Genomic DNA, 20,580 nt, shown 5'->3' on the forward strand with positions numbered 1-20,580 from the left:
AAATAACATTATTAGATTTGTCCCAAAACCATTATCACATAAATACAAAACCTCACATCCAATCATAACATACCAAACATTCTCATACACACATCACATTCATTATTCTCCAGCTTAAAAAAGTGGTTTTTCCTTAGCTCAAGGGTCGACCCATGTATCCTTCAGACTTGTCCTATTGGTCATTAGATGTCCATTTCTTGTTTTTCTGTTCGCTCATAGTGGATTTGCGGCGGTCGGGAGTCCAACTAGAAGCTCACAAATAACAGCCAAGTGATAGAAATGGACTCCGTAAAGCTACACATACTGTCCATATAACTAAAGTGACGTTAGATAAAGCAAATCCTAAAGAAACAAAGGAAAAAATAAGAGAGCAGACTCGTTGGAGAACCAACAAGAAATGGACATCTAATGACCAATAGGACAAGTCTGAAGGATATATGGGTCTACCCTTGAGCTAAGGAAATCGCCCAGATATATATCAATTTATTCCCCAATTCACCTCCGGTGCATTAACTACAAGAAAGCATGTGGTCCTGAAGAAGGTGGATTAAATGAAAGGTATCCACTGAAACGTGCGTCGGCCTGTTTCTGTCCCAGCTGGCGGCATTATCATGGATACTAAAGAAGATTTCTCACCATGAGTTTTTTCTGTTGCAAGCCACTTTTTTAAGCTGGATAATAATGAATGTGATGTGTGTATGAGAATGTTTAGTATGTTATGATTGGATGTGAGGTTTTGTATTTATGTGATAATGGTTTGGGGACAAATCGAATATTGTTATTTTGTACGCATATTCTTGGACAAGTTATGCCAAATTTCCACACTTAATAGTTTTGTATTCATTTTGCACCATGTATGAGTTGTATTGTATATATGTATATAGAGAAATTATGGTGACTTTTATTACCATGTAAAAAAAAATGCATTTATAAATTTCAAAAAAGATGACAGAAATAACTGAAAGGGAAAATAATAAACAAAATGTGAATTGATGTACTTTCTTTGTAAATTGTGTGTGATTCTGCTAAGCATAGGGATAGCCCAACAGAGCTTTACAGAGCCAATTGATAGTTAGAGTTGGTCGATTGGGAGGTACATGTTCATCTATGTTTCTGTTTTTCCCTTTTCTCCCAGACCACAAAATTAAACATTAAGGGGTACCTTATTCTCTGAAAACATGAAGTAGTGGCACAATTAGCCATTAGGTTAGAGGGTCCCAGCACTTTTTGGTATGTAGGCTGTGCCTACATGCCTATGTTTTAGGTAGCGCTAAATATCTAGACTGGTTTTCTTCATCGCATGAAGAACAATGACTTTGTCTCAAGGCGGAATAGGCTTTATAAAACCCTGACACGATTAAGAGTTCTGGTCTCAATGCAAACTGACCGCATATGAAGTGATCCAACAAAAGATTATATTGATATATTTTCTCAGAAAGTGTCCAATTTAATAAGTTATTTTTACATTGTTTAATTACCAAACGAGTAGAATTCTGTACACCTATGGCCACTGATGCAGAAAGTATTTTTCCCACTGACCAAGAATATGACCTTTAGAGGATATGGATAATATCTCATTTGATTTACGGTTTTAAAGACTATTTAAAACCTAACCGAGGGAAGGCGCTATATTGTTTAATCATTTATTTTTTAACCAGGAACACCAGTGGTTTCTGTTGATATTGTTTCTGTTTTTCATTAATACTGCAATGGAAATCCTTATTATGTTGAGCAACGGTTCAGGTTGACTCGACCTCAAGAAATAGAGTGTGAGACAGAAGTGGCCCGTCCTTTTGGCAGACATAAAGAGTATCTGTCAGGCTGAGCAAAGGTCAGCCTAATAGACACATTTTATGTTCAGGTCAGGCACCCAGGCCCTGTACATGTGCTAAATGCGCAGGTGCCTGGCTGTCTGAGCTGAACTTTGCTGGGTTGAAGATGTCACAGCCCTGTGGGTGTGACCTTCTCATCCCAGCCAAGCGCTGCAAGATCCATAGCCTCAGACCTGGGCACTTTAGTTTTCAGCCGTGAAGTGACCAGGGCAGAGTGTCAATCAGTGACTCTTTGTCACAGAGCAGGATGGGGTCAGCAACTCTCACGTACCTCATCCCAATCTGTGACAAGCTAGGGACCGCCTCCTCCCAGAGAGGAAGCAGCAGTTCCAACCCTTCAGGAACCTCGGAGGCTTTAATGCAGTGCATGGTGTGCATGGTATGTGTGTATATATGAATGTTTGTGCATGCGTGCCTGGAATGGGTGTGTATGCTTGTGAATGGTGGGTTTATGCATGCATACGTGTGAATGCAAGGGGGTGTGAGTGTGCATGTATATGTGTGAGTGTTTGTGTGTTCCATCCGCCAACCTGTCGTGTAGTTCCTATATTACCCATACAGGATCTGCGTGTTTGGATAACATAAACTGTAGGATTGGTGGCAGACTGACTGTACACCCCCACCGAGAATGTTAGCCTTTCTGTTTTAGCTAGCTCACAGTGCCACTAGAATCTCCTCTTATTGGGTAGAGGCTAGTTCTTGGCAACCTCAGAACATGACAACCCTGATCCCTCAGAATCGTGGAAACAATGTACTTCCTTTTGCTGAGTCACTCGTGCTCACTTATTCGGTCTCCGCGAGTTGCACAGAAGAAACAGTCGGGCGTGTTACAATAAGAATTCATTGCACAGTTCTTCTAGTGTAAAATAGACGTGCTGCAACAACTGTTAGACAGCAGTAGATACAAATGATTAACAGTACCGTGAAAATAAAAGGATAGTACAGTTCTACCATCTTGCAATAATCATGAATACATACATGAATATAAAATGCATGATAAAAAGAAAGCGCGTACTCCTACGATGCCTGTCTAGATATACCTAGCATGTGAGTAGGTGTGAAGCCAAGAATCCCTCTAGGTTTTAGTCTAACCCCATTACCTGAAGTGAGAGAGTGTGGGACCCCGCCCTGGTCTCGAGTTGGACACCCCGTGAGGGATGTGTTAGACCTCTGTCAGCTGGAGCGTCTGCATGCAGGAGCCTCAGCGTCTCTGGTCAGTGTGTCAGCTGGAAAGCCTCGGTCTCCTCTCCCTAACCCTAGTAAGGTGCACTGTATTTATACAAAAAGTATCTAGGGTTCCATTGTCCCTTGTTTCTTGTATTAGCCATTGTTGGATTTGAGGATGACGTATAGGATGAACCTTGTACGTAGATATTATGCAGGTGGTGTATCCCCCGCCTGGTTTCCGTGAACCCTTATGAATATTCATTCATACTGTATGAGTCCATTGATGAAGTTATAGGATGCTACTGTTCAGGGAGAAACCCTCCTGCTGCGCCCAGGGCTAGAACTAGGTAAAGGTTCAATCCTAAAGGCTCGTTACTGTGTAGTATAAGGGAGATAATGTAGGTGAATTATATGATATTACCCGGGCCTATATTAGGGTACCTATATGGAACAAAGCAAACCCCCACCCCTTCCTGCTCATATTACCAGCTGCCACTGCAGTGAGAACCCCCTAACTGTTTAGTTTATTACAGCATCTTATTTATGCATATACATGAATGTCAGCTTATTGGTGATAGACATAATAGCTGTATAGCACATACATTAAAATAAAGAGCTAGAGTGCTTGATGTGGGTGCATATATTTGTGTGCAGATGCTAACTATATGTGTATAGAAGGGTTACTGTATTATTGGGTAATAGTGTGCTGGCTGCATGTGTGTCTGATGATTTCTATGTTATCAATTGTGTGTGATGGCTCTGTGTGTATATGAAGGTGAACACATGCAGGTGAGAAACTCATCACAAACTCCTATCTACCGAGGGGGATGCGATTCTCAATGGAAAATTGCTTTTTCTAAAAAAAGAGCTCTTTGTGAGACCTAATGAGTAAATCTCTTCGTAATTGCTTTAAATCTTTCTGCCTTCTTGCTATCCAGCTTACGATGGATACTTCTAAGAAGTGATTGCCAGTGGCAGGAGAACTGTTCCTGGGCCGGTTCCGATGCCAGTTAACTCTTCCACACCATTCCTTTATGTTTCAGCACTAATGCTGACTCCACCTGTCCCGAGGCCGGTGTGTGATTCTGAGCAGTCGTCAACCAGCCCCAGGCCTATGTCGCATTATAAGAGTACACAAGTGCAACCAGTCAGCTTGCAATTAGACTCTAATCCTTAGCCTCTGCCTCATTGTCAGCTCTATCAGATGCTAGAGGTCTTGTTGGGATCAACTTGATCAGTTCTCTGTGAGATTCTTTGGTGGAAAGAAAGGGAAGGTGGTGCAGAAAAGAACCCGGTTAAGACCCTGGAGGAATGAGCCTCAGAATCAAGATCTGCTATGTGCTGGCCACGAAACAACCCCCTGAAGATCTGCAGGCTCATTCCTCCAGGGTCAAATTTGCCATTACGTCATTGGCAAGAGGGTGCTGGTTCTAGACATCTGCCAGGCTGCAACATGGGCATCAGAGCACACCTTCACAAAACACTCGTGTCTTGACAGCCAGGTCCAATGGAAGGGCCTTTTTGCCTGCTCAGTCCTCTAAGATTTTTCAATCTAAGACCACTCCTCAGACACTTCACCTTTGGGAACACTGCTGTAGTATTGATTCTAAAGGTGAGGAATCTATGTTTAGAAATGTCCATCGGAAGAACAAGTTATTTACCTTTGGTAATGCTCTTTCTGGTGAATACTCTATCTAAAAGCATATTCCTCACTTCCCTTACACCTCTTTGTTCTGTGGTATGGACTCCTGAACAATATAAGGTTAGAAGATGGGTTTTGGCACAGGCACCTTCAGTTTGTTCACAGTGGTCCGTGTCTGGGGGAGTGGAAGGAGAAAGATTAAGAAACTGGCATCAGCACAAAGAGGTGGCGCTTATTAATGCAGCTCCACTTTGTTACTCTCAGGGTGGTACAGGGTCGTACAGGGTCACTGCAGCATCACCTATTTGCATGTAGGAGCATTACTGTAAAATTCTCCTGACCCAGTCTGGTGCCTGTGGATATTCTAAAGGTGAAGGATCTATAGTTTGGCAGAGTATCCACCAGAAAGACCGTTATCAAAGGCAAACATCTTGTTCATCCCCACCTTCTAGTAAGTTTATTGCTGATCTATCCATTTCTGGCTTGTACAGGGAAATAAAAGTCAAAGTTCTCAGATTTTTTTACAAAGTGGTTGAAGGACTCCCATAAATAGCCAATTGGAAGTACTCATGGAAATTTTATGTTAAGTTGTTGACATTTGGTAGTGCAGAAACTGATATTTGTATGGCATTTAAAAGATGCAAGTTTTAAATTTGCACCAACTTTGTAGATTCAGAATGGTAATTCATTTATGAAGCCATGTAAAACCAGTGGTAGACTGTTGCTGTTTTAATGGACTAGTAACATTGGTTTTCATAGTGACTGGTGTGCGAAGCAGTGAAGATTTAGTTTGCTTCACTTTGGTGTGTTACTACTTGACTTTAACTACCCTGTGTTACTTTTGTATTGTAAAGGACATACAGTGACACTACACTGTGTGTGTGTGTGTGTGTGTCTCTCTCTCTCTCTCTCTCTCTCTCTCTCTCTCTCTCTCTCTCTCTCTCTCTCTCTCTCTCTCTCTCCTTTGCTCTCCTCTCTCTCTCTCCTCCTCTCCCTCTCTCTCTCCTCCTCTCCCTCTCTCTCTCCTCCTCTCTCTCCTCCTCTCTCTCCTTCTCTGCCTCCCTTCCCTATTTTCTTGTTCCCTCCCTTCTGAATGTTATCATGGGTGCTGTGTGACTTATCAGATTAAACAGATAGCTGTGTAATGATTGCACTTGCTTCAGTTATGACACTATATTGATGCTATTATGGTTTTGTATTCTTTTAGTGTTTTGTATCCTACTTGCGTTCAGTATACCTAATGAAGAACAAAGAAGTGTTTGATGTCTTCAAGTTGCCTTTAGTGCAATATGCCCTGTAAGTACATAACAAAATACTGTGTGATGTATTTAGTCAGGTACACATTTCTTTTGTTAGGTTTGTAAGTTTGTTGCAAATATCCAATGCTTTTTGAGTGTTTGTTTTAAAACAAATTCATTGCTACAGGTGAGCAGGTACATTTTGGTAATGTCACCAAGAATATTTGTTATTAGCACTCCGCGTTTATTGTTACTGTGTTCTTCTCAATCTATATTCTTGTTTCTGATGGATATTTCTAACTACAGATTCCTCATCTTCAGAATATTCTCCAGTGCAAGACTTTTACAGCAATACTTGTGCGTGCCGCTACCCCATACCACCCTGGAAATGACAGAGCGGAGCCGCATATAATTGCCACCTCTACCCACTGACATTAGTTCCTTTCTTTCCACATGTTCCGACAGAGATCCATAGCCCCGCTTCCAATTTTGTTGGCTTTCCAGTGACCCCTAAACTAAGAAAATCCAGTGTGCTAGGAATCCTTGTCTCATCCTAAGACTTTCAAAGCATGCCACAACTCCGGGAAACAGATGTTGGGCACTGATCCAAAGGAGGTGTGCATCAAGAGTGACCTCATGGACCCTCAGTGTGCCCTAAGGTAATCCAGGACTGAGAAGAAAAGCTGTAGTTTGCAGAACACCAGAACTTCAAGTTGAGGGCACGAACACGCTCCCCGAGAGATCAACTTGGCGGTCAAGGTCCTCCAATATGTCAACGTCCGAACATAAACACTAGAAGACGAAGTGGGATTTGGCCCCATTATGGTGCTTTTTCCAGGCTGGCAATCCATCACGATCGAGAGATGGGTCCTTTCAATCGTTCACTGCTGCTGTTTCTTTCTGCTCTGCTGAATTTTCCCCCCCTCATCAGAGTGAATCTCAGAGAATCACCTGTCCATTGTGTTGCAAGAGGTGCCAGTTTACTCTCCAAAGGAGCGATTGGGAGGGCTTCAGACTTGAAAATGGGGGCAAGTTGCAACTCTTTATATTTCCTTATGACGAAGAATGATGGAGGCATTTGGACGATCTTAGATCTTCATCCTCTGAATTCCTTCCTGTGGGGAGGACAAATACAGAATGCTCATGCTGGCCCAGGTTCTGTCTGCCCTGGAACAGAGTGACTTGATGGTGTCCCTGGATCTGAAGTATTGTGTAATTGCATATACCCGTCCTGCAGTCCCACAGACATTACCTGCCTCTCAAGTATCCTATGCTTCCCTACAGTCTCACCAGTGAACCCTAGGTGCTCAGAAAAGGGATGGCGATCGTTGCTGCTCATTTTTATGGAGGTCGGGGATAGCAGTTTTCCGCTACTTTGATGACCTAGCTTGCCAAAGTCAGTGGTAGACCACCACCAGACGATGGTGGACTTTGCAATCTTGTTGGGATTCACTATGAGCAAACCGAAGTAGCACTTAACTCTTTCTCAGAGGTTTTCTTTCATTGGTGCCATCTTGAATATGGTATGAATTATTTCCGTTGCAACGGGTGCAGGATATTCGTGCTAGGATCCTGGTGTTTCAGCCTCTGTCCTGGATCTCGATAAGAGCAGCTCAAGGCTTTTTGGCCTTTCAGCCTCCTGCATCCTCTTTGTCAACTATGCCAGGTGGCATATTCAGGCTTTGCAATGGAATGGGAAGTTCCAGTGGGCCCAGCACCAAGGAAACCTGGAGATGCAGTTCGAATTTTGGCGAAAACTACATACGATACGCAGTGATGGCTGCTCAATCGCATTTGGACTGGTGACAGGGCCCTCTCTCTTCTACACCCTTAAGTGACCATGGGGACATATGCATGACTGCTAGGTTTGGGAGATCATCTGCTTGATTTGGAGTTCAGACGACTGGTTTCCAACGTAAATCCAGCACCATATTAAACTGCTGGAGTTGCCGACCTTTCGTTGGGCATTTATGGCCTTCATGATGTCCATCAAGGGGAGGCTGGTGCAGATTCTTACGGGCAAAATAACCACCATGTGGTACTGTAACAAGTAGAGCGGAGTGGGGTTGTAGGTCCTGTTCCAAGAGGCTCTGCGACTCTGCAGTTGGTTTAAGAGGATCATCTGGTTGGGATCCATGAATGAATGACGGGATTTGTTAAGAGCACGGCTACTTGGAGAGAGTGTCGTGGTGCTATACGAAGAGTAAAAAAAAGAGAGGCTAAAGTATAAAAAGCAATGTCTTAGGCTGCTTTCTGGATAGACTCTCACCTTCATTTTAACGCAATTCTATTGGGAGCCTATTCCAGGCCTGAGGTCCTAGAAGTGAGAAGGATCTGCCCCCTGATTGGGAAGGCGGACCCTAGGAGTTGCGGCCAAGTGGCCACAAGATGAGCGCAAGGGTCTCTTGAATTAATAGTGGCGTATCCTGAATGACAGATCAGCTGGACCAGAGTGGTTTATTTCTCTGTGCATTAGGAGAAGGGTCTTAAATAAGATCAGCTTGTTCACAGTGAGCAAATCCAGAACTCTCAAATGCGGCAAGACGTGCTCGGTATAGTAAATTCAGCACCTAGCGAGCAGCCGCTTTGCAAAGGCAGACATCTCAACCACCATGTCTGGTGAACCATGAATGTCTCCTGTGTCCTGAGGTGGTGCAGGGCATTTTCTGGTAGAGAGGAAAACCATGGTGAGATATTTTCGACACTATTGAGAATGCACAGGATCAAAGGTTTTGAGTTTCTGCGAAGACACTCGCTAGGGACTGCATTATGGCTGGAATGGAACAGAAAGCTCCTGTACTCCTTCCCACCACTACCTCGCCTGCCACAAGTTCTGTAAAAAATCAGGAATGCCTGGGCCCAAGTCATCTTTGTGGCTTCAGGGAGAATCTAAAAATGGAATGGTAATTCCTGGAATCCAGTGGATTTAGTTCAGGCTGTTTCAGAATTGTTTGACACTGACATTTTATTAGTCTAGGACTTTATTGTCCTTTTGTGATTTATTGATAAGTTTGGTCTTTTATCTCCTGTGCCACTTTAAAAATAAATCCAGTGGTCCAGGATCCACAGGCGATGCAGTTGTTCCTAGGTCGTTGATCGTATTTAGGTCGAACTCATCTATTTACAACCAGACCCTTTTGCTTAAGAAAATGTGTTATGTTAAATGAGTCTCTTATTCCTACACGACTCTATGCGATTATAGGTTTGTCAGTTTATTTGCTCTGTTCGTAGTCATACCATGGTATTTGTGCAGTCATACTTTGTGAGATCCTGTTTTAATGTCTGGTTTACCCCCGCCCCAGTGGGAATGCAGCAAAATCACAATTTAACAAGCACAGAGTCAAAGCCACATTTCAGTTAGTGTCAGTAATCACAAAGGCTAGACAATATATGCTTAATTAGCTAGGCGATCGCCCTGAAATGCTACAGATCCAGATGAGGATTCTTGGAGAGAGGTACTCTTGTGTGGGTATTGACTAGTTTGAAAGGGACAGTGAAGTGCATATATAATCCGGAAAATACTTTCAAAAGAAAGCTGGCTTCAACTCTAGCTCTAATAAGTATTCTTCCTGTATTGATGAAACATGTGTAGCCAGGTGGTGGTGGGAAAATGACTGAGCAATGGTAGGAAGAAGCTGATGACACCAGTCTGTCAGTTCGCTTATAATTTGACAGGTGATTTGTTTCAATGGGGGAATGTTTTCCACTTTTCATTTTGCCATAATGCCACATCCATTACAGTAAGTAGTTGTGTATTGCATTTAGTTGTTTTTTTCTCATTTCACACCTACTACTTGACTTTGCCCCTTTCAATCATTTCTAATTTCTTTTAAGAAAATATTTTTCCTCAAAACAATTCACCGAATTCCTTGCTGTCTTCATGGAAGCATTTTCACCTCAGGGCAGCGTGGCTTCACTCCAAGCTGGAGCCAGTGGTCTCCCTACAGATCCTTATGAGAAGCTTCAGTTTAGTGAAGACCCTTCCTGCGGAAACAATTTGTGATGAATCAGAATCATGCCCGAAGAGGTGTTTATGGACTATTGTTCCACCACTCATTGATGCAATTTTGGGCTTTGTATATGATGTTGATTCACTTTAGATCATTGGGAGGCTTTCCCAATTCAAGCCCAGTTATCTTTGAGTGAGTCGGCTTCTACCCAGCGATACTTGCAGATAGTGAAGCTTCCTGACCTCCAGAAATTCTCTGAAGATCATTCACTCCACAGCAACCTCACTGCAGAATTGACAGAATTGTTTATACTTATATGCTCACTTTCGATATTACCTTTTGTCTGGCTTTCAACTTATTCTAATAGCTTTTGAGATGTCTGAACAGGGTTTATAGGGAACATTTTGCATTTCTTTAGGTCTCTTTTGCCAAACAGCGAAAACTGTCTGTTTGTGAAAAGACTTATTATCAGTTTACAGTGGGATTAAAACCTGCTCATCGATTATCATTGGTGGGTTCTATTGTCACACTTGTTTGTGCGCACATCTGTCTTTAATTTTTGCTTAAGGGGTATGCCAACATCTATGACCGGGAGCGGTATAGTCCGGATATGGACTTTGGTGCTTCACGGCTGGAGCCATCACTTTTCTAATTAGGGGAACCCATGTAATAATGCCGAAACATTCTCATGAGAACAACAGACAGACATTCTCGTTTCAATTAAAAAATCTTTATTCATTCAATATGTAATAAGCATGAAGGGGTCATAAAACCTTTTAAAAGATATAAAACGTTCTGAATAAAATACAGGTTAACAAATTAAAACTCATTACAAAACAGATGCCCTCTGCCTCATAACACTTTCAATATAAACAGCAGTACAGAATCAAATCCTCACATTTGACAATGACTGCAGAAACGCAAAAGCAGCTCTATTATATAAGATATTAGCCTCTTTTAAAAAGGTAAAAGATACACCTTTCTCAGTGATGCATAATATTTACAAAAAACATCAAGTGAACTGTACACAGTATGTGTAACTAGCAAGCACTATGTTGCCGATTGCTAACCCATGTTAAATATGGCTCTACACCGTTGTTTGTGCAAATCTCAGCAAATGACTTGACAGCTTGCTTCTCAGCATCTCCCCGCACTCTCACCTCTTTGCATTTAGCTAAAAACTTGTTTTTGGAGGTACTTAAGAAACTAGCATTCATTCTACCAGGAGAGGTACAAAAATCTTCCAGGCCCAGGGTAAGAGAGGTGTTATGAATGTGCCTGAGCTAGGGGAATTTTAAGCATTGATCTAGCTTCAGGCAGTCCGTGAGAACCACCTAGTTAAAGGAGGTTTGACTCCTTGTCAATATCCTTAACCACAGAAGGAGGGGTTGCATCTTAATAACACCACTAATAAACCCTAGCCCAATCTCAGAAAGGCAGATTAAAGAGTTTGTCGATTTGGGGACAGCCAATAATCTCTTGATAAAGCTGTTCTCAATCCTTTCCAGCCCGCCTGGTCACTGTGGCCCCAAACCCCTGCCCCATAGCTAGCAATTGTGCAGCATTTGGCTTTATAAATGGCAGTGACCTCCCTAATGGGCTTATTACCTAGCCTCAATGGCTTTTGAGTAGGCTGCGGCTCTAATATTTTTTAGTGGGCCCTGGGTGAGGTTCTTGTCAAATGGGATTTCAAGATAAGAAAACGTAGGCATGGTACTTCCTTTATTGTTATTGACTATAAAAACAGTACCTTCCTTCTTCCTTGCAGCAAAAACCATAACCAAAAACCATAACATGATGAACCCTCAGATCCAAACTCATCAAAAAGTTACAAAGTGTTCAGGCAAGCGCTGCAAACTGATTACCGTTCTGGCTATTAGGACTGTATTGTCGGCGTAAATCAAAGCATGGATGCTACGATCACTTCTACATGGACAGTCCACACTGAGCTCAAAGAGTTATTCTTCCAGACCATTCACTTACAGCGAGAAGAGGAAAGGGGCCTGGACACAGCCCTGGCGAACACCTCTGGCTCAGTTGAAAGCTGTAGTTGTCTCCCCCTCCCCCCTGACCCTTACCTCAAACTGGTAGTTACTTCATTGGGAACTTAATGATGTTCTGATTTACACCCTTGCCTGACGTAATTCTCCACAACTTTATTCTATTACGGAGTGGAAAGTGGGGCTCGGGTCCATAAATGATAACTACAACTTGCCCTTCTTAGCCACAGTGTATTTGCTTATTAATAGATAAAGATGAGGGACTGCTCCACTGTCCCAGAGCCAGGGCAGAAACCAAATTGAACCTCAGAGATCACATTGTGCACTCAAGCCCAAGTTGAGGGGGCACCCCTGCAACTACATCTAGGGCCCCCTCTGCACTGAGTCAGGAGCTCTCAGACCAGGGTACTGTGCTATGGGGGACTCCTGGAGCCTGCCCTCCTCCGCTCACTGGGCTGCTGGGCCTATGTGTAGCCAATGTCCAGGAGTACCACCACAATGCTGCCGTTTATGACACTAATGCAATTATCAATGTCCTTCTACAAAGACCTGACCACTTCCACCTTAGTTAGATCAAAAACATTATTATAGATGTTCATCAGTAACATTCACATTGTTAGATATTGTAATACAATGAACTGGTAGTGCGCAGAACCAAGACCATGTAACCTGGGCAGGGAACGTGAGGGAAATAAGGGTGATGAAACTTCCTTTGGCCCTGCCCATAGCACCTGGGATTGGTGGTAAGAAATAAGTGTCACACCCATCTATTGATACAGGATCAGTTAACTATGTCTCTTGCAGGCATATGATTGTGTAGCGTTCAATGAATTTGTGCCAGTCTTGGCTGAGCCACTTCCTCGCCAGGCCCACCACGTTACGTGAGATTATCATTAAAGACTTGGCTGAGCTGTATCCAGGGTCCTCCCTGAGGATAGGACTATCACTGCTGGCAGAGGGGTTCGATGGGCCTGCGCAGGCCTAGCCAACCCATTCCCGCCTGTTAGACCTTGCATATTGGCGAGAGTCTCCCTTCCATTTTTTGGTTGTGCCTCATGTATTTTTGCTGGTGTTAACTGCGGGCACTGTGCCACTGCTGTCCAGTGCCACAGTGCAAGTGCTCCCTATTGTCAATTGATGTATGATTTGTGATTCCAGGATTGGTTGGTTTGGTTTACTTGTCAGACCCTAGTACAGTGCACCAGGAGTGCCCAGGGCTTGCAAATCCAAATACTGCTGGTGGGCTTGCAGCACTGGTTGTGCCACCCACAGAAGCAGCCTGTAAACATGTGTCGAAGGTCTGCCATTGCAGAGCCTGCGTGCAGTCTGGTACTGTCATGCTGACTGGGCAAGTGCACCCCAAGGGCAGGGTGCATTGTAAGATAAGGTAGGACATGCCCTGGTGTGTGTGGCATGTTCTAATAGTGAATTAACAGCCATTTTCGTTTTTCACTATTGCAAGGCTACCTGTTCTCCATAGGCCAGAATGGGCAGTTTGATTATTACATCTTATAATCCTAACTGACTCCGAGAACATGGTAGAAATTCGCATTTAGTATGCTTGAACTCAGGATGATAAAATACATCTTTTAGTGAAGTTGGTTTTAACATTCTGTGTTTGAAAGTGGCACTTTTAGAAAGTAGGCATTTTCTTGTCTAACCATTCAAACCTGCCTCTGCTAGGCTGTGTGTATTCCTTTGTCTGGAGTTTGAGTGACAGGGCTGGGGAATTCCAGGAGACAGGCTGAGGTGTCCCAGCGGTGAATAGAGAGATCTACATCCAGATGGGTGGGAGGAGCTGCACCTGGGACCTGAATAGGGCTGTGCCTGCCTTCCACAATGCTGGCTCCACCTCCTGGGGAGCGGCTGATGTCTCTGCCCTGCACAGTGAATGAAGAGAAGGAATCCTGTCAACAAAGTGCTCCAGTGCTGTACTTGCCTTCCACAATGCTGGCTCCACCTCCTGTGGGGCGTCTAATGTTTCTGCCCTGCACTGTGAAAGGAAAGGAGAAGTCTGGTAAACAGAGTGCTCAGGAACTGGTTTGGACTGGACAAAGGCCCCTCTGCCTTCAGAGGACAAAGGATTTCTGGGTATAAATATTGGGACCCTGATCCCAAGAACTTAGATCACTTTGGGAAAACAAGAAGAACCTCTGCTGAGGGAGGAACCAGAAGACGCTGAGGAGGAAACTATCCCTGAAACTGGGGGATTGGCCTGCAGTGGTTGCCTTACTGCCAAAGAGAGGAGAAAGGAACTTTGTGTGTACTTTTGCTCAACTTGTGAAGGATCTCCAAGGGCTTGGAAAAGAGCTTGCTGCCTGCTGAAGTCTCAGGAACGACAGACTTCACCCCCCCCCCCAGCTCCCCAGAGTTCTTTGGAAGTGCCTGCTGCTGTTGTTGGGCCTTCTGAGGGACTGCGTGTCGCAAGGAGCTGGAAGCGCGACTCAAGAAGGAGAAGCGTGTCGCCATCGTAGCTGACGCATGGCACCTCATCAAGAGAAGAGTCTCGCCTCGAGGAAGAAGCGTGTCGCCATCGCAGCCATCGTAGTTGTCGCATTGCACCGCATCAAGAAAATCGCCTCGCATCCACGGAGAAGCGTGCCGCCGTCGGAGCTGCTGTCGTCGCATCGCGTAAAGGGGTGTCGCCGTTGCAACGTCGCATCGAGCGGAAGCGTCTCGCAAACGTCGGAGAAGAGTGCCGCTGCCAAGGCTGCTGCCGTTGCATCGCGTAAAGGGTGTCGCCGCTGCAGCTGACGCATCGAGTCCTCTCGCAACATCGAAGAAACGTGCCGCATCTGGAAGATCTTCACGTCTTTATTTCTTTGCACCAAAAACTTTAACGCATCAACATCGCTGCAACACTTTTGTTGCCCTGCGTGTCGCATCTAAAAGGTACATTGACTTAAAGTGTCGCATTTAAGAACTTAAGAGAACTAAGCAAAATCCTCCCATCTAAAATAACAGTATTGTGTGTTTTTGTCGTTTAATGGTCTTGTGGTAAATCTATATAAAGAATACTTAATTTTAATATAAAACCTGTGTGGTGTCCATTTGTAGTGTTGTCACTTGGTTACTGTATGTGTTCACAAATGCTTTACGCACTGCCTCTGAGATAAGCCTGTCTGCTCGTGCCAAGCTACCAAGGGGGTGAGCAGGGGTTATTTTAGGAGTGTACCCCCTTACCCTGACTAGAGCAGGAGGTCCCTATTTGTCACAAGTGCATAACTGTGCCAACTAGAGACCCCCCAAGTCTAACACCGCCCTACAGATTGTTCGGGCCAGAGGTAGAGGCATCGGCAGGAAGCCAATCTAGCGTGTCCAGCTGCAAGATGGGCGCAAACCTATTTTTAAGTGGGGACAGAATGACAAAAAGTCATTGGAGCAGGCATAAGACTAGCTGTGGCCTGTAAAAGTAGTCGAACAGAAGTGTTTCTAAGATCGAGCCAGTAGGCCCGGTAAAGCTAAGCCTGGTCAAAATATCTTTGGCCACCCTTCTGTCTTGAAAGTCGATGACAATGCAAGTTTTGTTATCAGGCTTCAGGGTGTTTCCCACCCATGAGAGTCTGTGGACAAGGTTGATCTGCCTGTGAAGTAACACTGGACTGCCCATGTACCACTTTGTTAACCAATTGGTCATGGTCTTCCCGCGGGGGCGTAGATGTAGCGTGGGGAGCACAGGAGGCGGGACCCCAAAGTACACCCAGATCTATTGCTCCCTGGGCTGCGGGACACTTTGTTTTGCACTGGGGTCTGCCACCCCCTGCAAGAGTGCCTTGCACGCCACACCCTTTTCTCAGCAGGTTGATGCTCCATAAGGACACCACTCCACATTATCAAAGCTTCCTTGACCTGCTCTAGGCGGGCCGAAATTGATGCTCACACTCCTATGAACCAGATGACTTTCTCCTCCCATTGCGATGTGGATGTCTTTCCACGTCTAGGCCTCGTAACTCCGTCCCCACCCATCCTCTCGTGGAACACCCCGTTATATCTAGTCCTAACTCAGTAGGAATAGAGGGCATCTTGGTTAATGCCCGCTCCCTTGTCAAGAACAAGGTTATGTTCAAGGAGATGGTTTTGGATAGAACACCCACTCTAGTGTTTGTGACCGAAACATGGGCCAAGGATTCATCCGACCCTGACCTAATCGAGGCGGTCCCTGAAGGGTACTGCCTGGCCAGACTCGATAGACAGGGACGAGTGGGAGGGGGGATAGCGATCCTTTATAAAGATCACCTACAATGTCATATCGTCCCCATTCCCGATTTTCCTGATAGTTTTCAAGCACTTTATTTTTCAATAAAGGAAGCGCAACGCCCCTTCTTCAACGGTATCTTAGTTTATCGACCTCCCGGCTCGAGAACCCACTTTACGCACAACTTCCTCCAGTCCCTTGAACCCTATTTTGGCCGAGACAACCTTTCTATCATGGGTGATTTTAATTACCACCTAGAACGGCTTGACCTTTCTGATACCTCCTGTCTCACTGAGGCCCTTGAATCTTGTGGGCTCACGCAACGTGTTTTCGGAGCCACACATCAGCCAGGACACACTTTGGATGGTATCTTTTCCAATGACCCTCGTCTGACCACTAAGGACCCGTTTCATCTATCCTGGTCCGATCATCTGGCGGTCCCTTTTCTTTTGAGATATCATAGGATGGACTCCGGTAAAAAAGGGAACCACCTAATGGAGACTGCCAGAAACTTCAGGAATATCAACAGCGACTCTTTCAAGCCCTGGGCTGCTAGCCTTACTATCACTGGCCTAGATAACGTACAGACTGCAGTCGCTCGCTTCGAAAAGGTCACCACCGAGGCCTTGAATAAATTGGCCCCAGTACAATCTCGGCGCCGAGCCAGAAAGAGACCATCTGCCCCCTGGTTCTCTGACTCTCTTAGGCTCCTTAGGCAGGAAGTGAGGAGAAAGGAGAGGCTTTGGCATACTAGTTGGGACCTCAAGAACAAGGAAGCTCATAAACTCCTTGTTAAAAAATACAAGGCTGAAATTCTACAAGCTAAACAAGATTACTTTGTTACCGTGACCTCCTCGCTCTCCTCCCCGAAGGAGCTCTTTAAAACTGTTGATTCCTTGGTCAAACTGCAAGCCCCTGACCCTGTTATTCCTTCGCAGGATCTATGTGATAAGATTGCCTCCTTCTTCTACACTAAAATCCAGGATATCCACTTGGCCCTCGAGGAACAAAGAGCTGGTCTCAGTGCATCTACACCTGGGGGAGAGATGAGTTTAACCACCACAGAAATCTCCCCCTCAAGCACCCTGGACTCTTTTCCCCCGTTGGTCTTACAAGATCTTGAGCTATTGCTAACTAAGACCAAGTCTGGTTATCCTTTGGATACCTGCCCACTGAAAGTCATCAAGCAGTGTAGGGATACCCTCTTACCTCCACTGCTAGAGGTAATGAATCTAGCCATTAGAGACGGTACCTTCCCTATAGAATGGAAGAAGGCGGTAGTAAAACCCCTGTTGAAAAAGGCCTCCTTGGACCCGGGTGTCTTAAAAAACTACCGGCCTATCTCTCTGATCCCTGCCCCAGCGAAGATGCTTGAGACTCATCTTAACAGGCATCTCGCTGTTTTTGTGGAAAGCTCGGAATGCTTAGATCCCTCCCAGCATGGATTTAGGAGAGAATTCAGCACCGAGTCAGCCCTCACCATCGTGCTCGATAAAATCCGCACGACAGTAGATGAGGGCCAGACCTCTCTCCTGGTCCTGCTTGATCTAACTGCGGCTTTCGATACCCTCTCCCCCTCAGTCCTTACATCTCGACTGAGGGAGGTGGGGGTGAAGAACGCAGCTCTAGATCTTTTGACCTCTTTCCTCACAGGGAGGGAACAAAGAGTTAAGCTGGGGGAGTTCCTATCTCCATCCCGATCTGTGCTATGTGGGGTCCCTCAAGGGTCAGCACTTAGCCCAACCCTTTTTAATATCTATGTTACCCCACTAGCCAAACTTATAAGATCTTTCGGGATGGAGGTAGTCTCTTACGCAGACGACACCCAAATCCTCGTCTCTCTTCCCCATTCAGATGAACTAATCTCCTCCAGGTTTAGATCTTGTATGGAGGCGGTTGGTCAGTGGATGATTCAGAACTCTCTAAAACTGAATGGGGAGAAGACTGAGGTGATGGTGTTCGGGGGGAAAGAAAACATCTGGTCAGCTGATTGGTGGCCTGACTCACTAGGGACATGCCCTTCCCCTACAACATCTGCCAAGAACCTCTGGGTGCTGATAGATCCTGCCCTCGACTTAGGCAGCCAGGTGAGCAGAACTGTTTCCACCTGCTGGGGTTTGATTCACACCATACGAAGGATCAGGAATTATCTCTCCCTGCAGGCAAGAAAACAAATAGCTGTTGCGCTCATCGGATCACGCTTGGACTACTGTAATGCACTGTATGCTGGGCTTAACAAAGGCCAGCTGCAGCGCTTACAGGTAGTCCAAAATGCCATAGCCAGATTTGTCCTGGATATCCCCAGACGTTCTTCGGCCACTGCGGCCAGGAAAACGCTGCATTGGCTGCCGGTAGAACACCGAATCCGGTTCAAAGTTCTATGCATGACCTACAAAGCCATTGCCAAAAATAGCGACACAGGAATTGGGTCCATCATTTCCCACTATATTCCCGGAAGGAACTTGCGTTCCTCTGGGAAACTGCGTCTGACTGCCCCCCGTGTGCGAAGAGCCAAATGGGGTGGTAGAGCCTTTTCCACTCTTGCTCCTAAGTGGTGGAATGACCTTCCCCTGGACCTGAGATCTCTCCCGTCTTTACAGCACTTTCGCTCTGCTCTAAAAACCCTTCTCTTTCGGCAAGCCTACATGTAAGGTTTCCTGTCTCCTTCTCTGATCATTCTCTGATCTTTTTGTTAGGCGCCTTGATACCTGTGGGTTATTGTCTTGCGCAATATAAATTGCCATTCATTCATTCATTCAAGAATTGATAGGCAAATTTGAGAAAAGGTGTCATGAGCAGGTTTAGCAGCTAAGTATATAAGTCATAAGTACAAGCAATTCAGTTCAGTTCCAAATTAAATCTGCCATTGGTTTGCCTTTTAAAGTGGGGAATAGAGGGTTTCTCATGCTAGCAAAAGCCACACACTAATATAGGGCTTCATACAAAGTCTTTCATACATTCTGTGGAAACGCAATGATTGTCCTGGTTTGGACCAATAGAAAATAACCTAAGAGAAGCATTTTACTGCAGAATACATTAGAGGATTCTCTCTGGATAGTAGTTCATTGAGATTCAACCATTCTCGCGGTCTTGGCTGGGCAGTTAAGCTGATACATTGTTTTAACAAAAACCTAGGACAGTGAGAACCGTCCTTGATTCAGTACGAGGAAAATTCTTTGAGAACACTTTCTGCTTACTCAAGTGAATAGTAGACAAGTTTTATTTAGAACAGGAATCAGCGGCAGTTATCACATGATATATTGGGACGTGGAGGCAAAATGGAGGACAGTGTAAACAGATTCTAATGTTGGCATAAGCTCAAATCATAAGGCTCTTTTTATTAACAGAAAATTGACTCTCACACTTATTTACTTGTTTTTTATTCGTCAGCTTGTGTGGGCTTTCCTTCCTCTTCTTGTGTTTGTACCGCCCCTGGAGTAAGGCCTAATTGTTTTTGTCCTTCTACTGCTCACTTTTTGGACACAGCTTTTTCAGTTTCATTGCTTGTTTTCTTAAACTGTCTCCCTTGTGTACTTTTGTTCCCTTCCCTGCTGAACTCTGTATTACACTTTCTCCCCCTTTTGCTTCTCACCGCCACCCTGTGTGTATTGTGCCTGCCCTTGTGTGCTACTACCCTTGTTGCTTCCTCACCCATATGCTTCTCCCCCCGCCCCCCCCCCCCCTCCTCTCTCTAGCACATGTGCTTCTCTCCTTCCCTGCCGTGGTCCATGTTACCCTCTTTCTCCTGTGGCGATTCCCCCATATTGCTCCCCACCCACGCCCTTCCAGTTGCTTCTACCCCCTCACCACCCCTTGTTTCTTCATGCCTCCAACTCCCAGTGTTATTTCCTTCCCCACATCCTTTGTGTTTCTTCCCCTCACCTGTGTCTGGGGAAAAAATAGAAAAAATGTTTTCACTTTCTTTTCTTTTTTAGATAAAAACAAATAAAGTGCTTGTATCATTTTGTAGGAGCGTATGTTGTTGCATGCACATACAAAATGATGCAGCAGGGTCATAATAACTTTTTTTTTCTTCTTTTGTTTTCTGTTTAGCCATGCTGTATAGAATCGCGAGACATTTTGGCTTTGCCAATAATTGTTTTTTTTAATAAATAGCATTTTTATTAACATCGGATACAAGACATTAGTTGTGCAAGTTACATTTTACCCAATAACCACCCAATAAACATTCACACAAAACAATAACATACATATAATACAAGGCAAAACAGATTATGACTTCAAAATTGCATTCCCATTCAACCTTATATACGAGTGAAACTTATCTTACCTCTTTGCATTTACAACACTGTATCGGCATGTGAGGACAGTTCCTAGATGCCGCGGGGTGCCTCTCATATACAATTTGGCATTCACTACCTTACCACGCTCTTATTTTCCACACTCCTTGCCTTTGACATCACGTTTACAACATTCACACCAGACCCTTCCTTGTACTCCTGCTACAAAATTCTGGTTTTAATTATTTTAAATACTGCGATGTGCTCTCGCTCTGCTGGGTCAAATGTAAAAAGTTATGAAATATTGATTATTTC

At 44.7% G+C, this 20,580-nt stretch overlaps 1 protein-coding gene across 1 annotated transcript in view; it reads left to right on the top strand.

Moving 5' to 3' along the window:
- DDX10 (DEAD-box helicase 10) overlaps positions 1–20,580 on the top strand; it is an 867,511-nt gene that overhangs the window by 206,126 nt on the left and 640,805 nt on the right. The window contains exon 12 of the mRNA XM_085621530.1: positions 5,849–5,937. Coding sequence (XP_085477656.1) covers positions 5,849–5,937 — 89 coding nt within the window. The remainder of the gene's footprint in view (positions 1–5,848; positions 5,938–20,580) is intronic.

This window comes from Triturus cristatus, chromosome 8 (genome assembly GCF_964204655.1).
Source record: "Triturus cristatus chromosome 8, aTriCri1.1, whole genome shotgun sequence".
Classification (NCBI taxonomy): domain Eukaryota; kingdom Metazoa; phylum Chordata; class Amphibia; order Caudata; family Salamandridae; genus Triturus; species Triturus cristatus.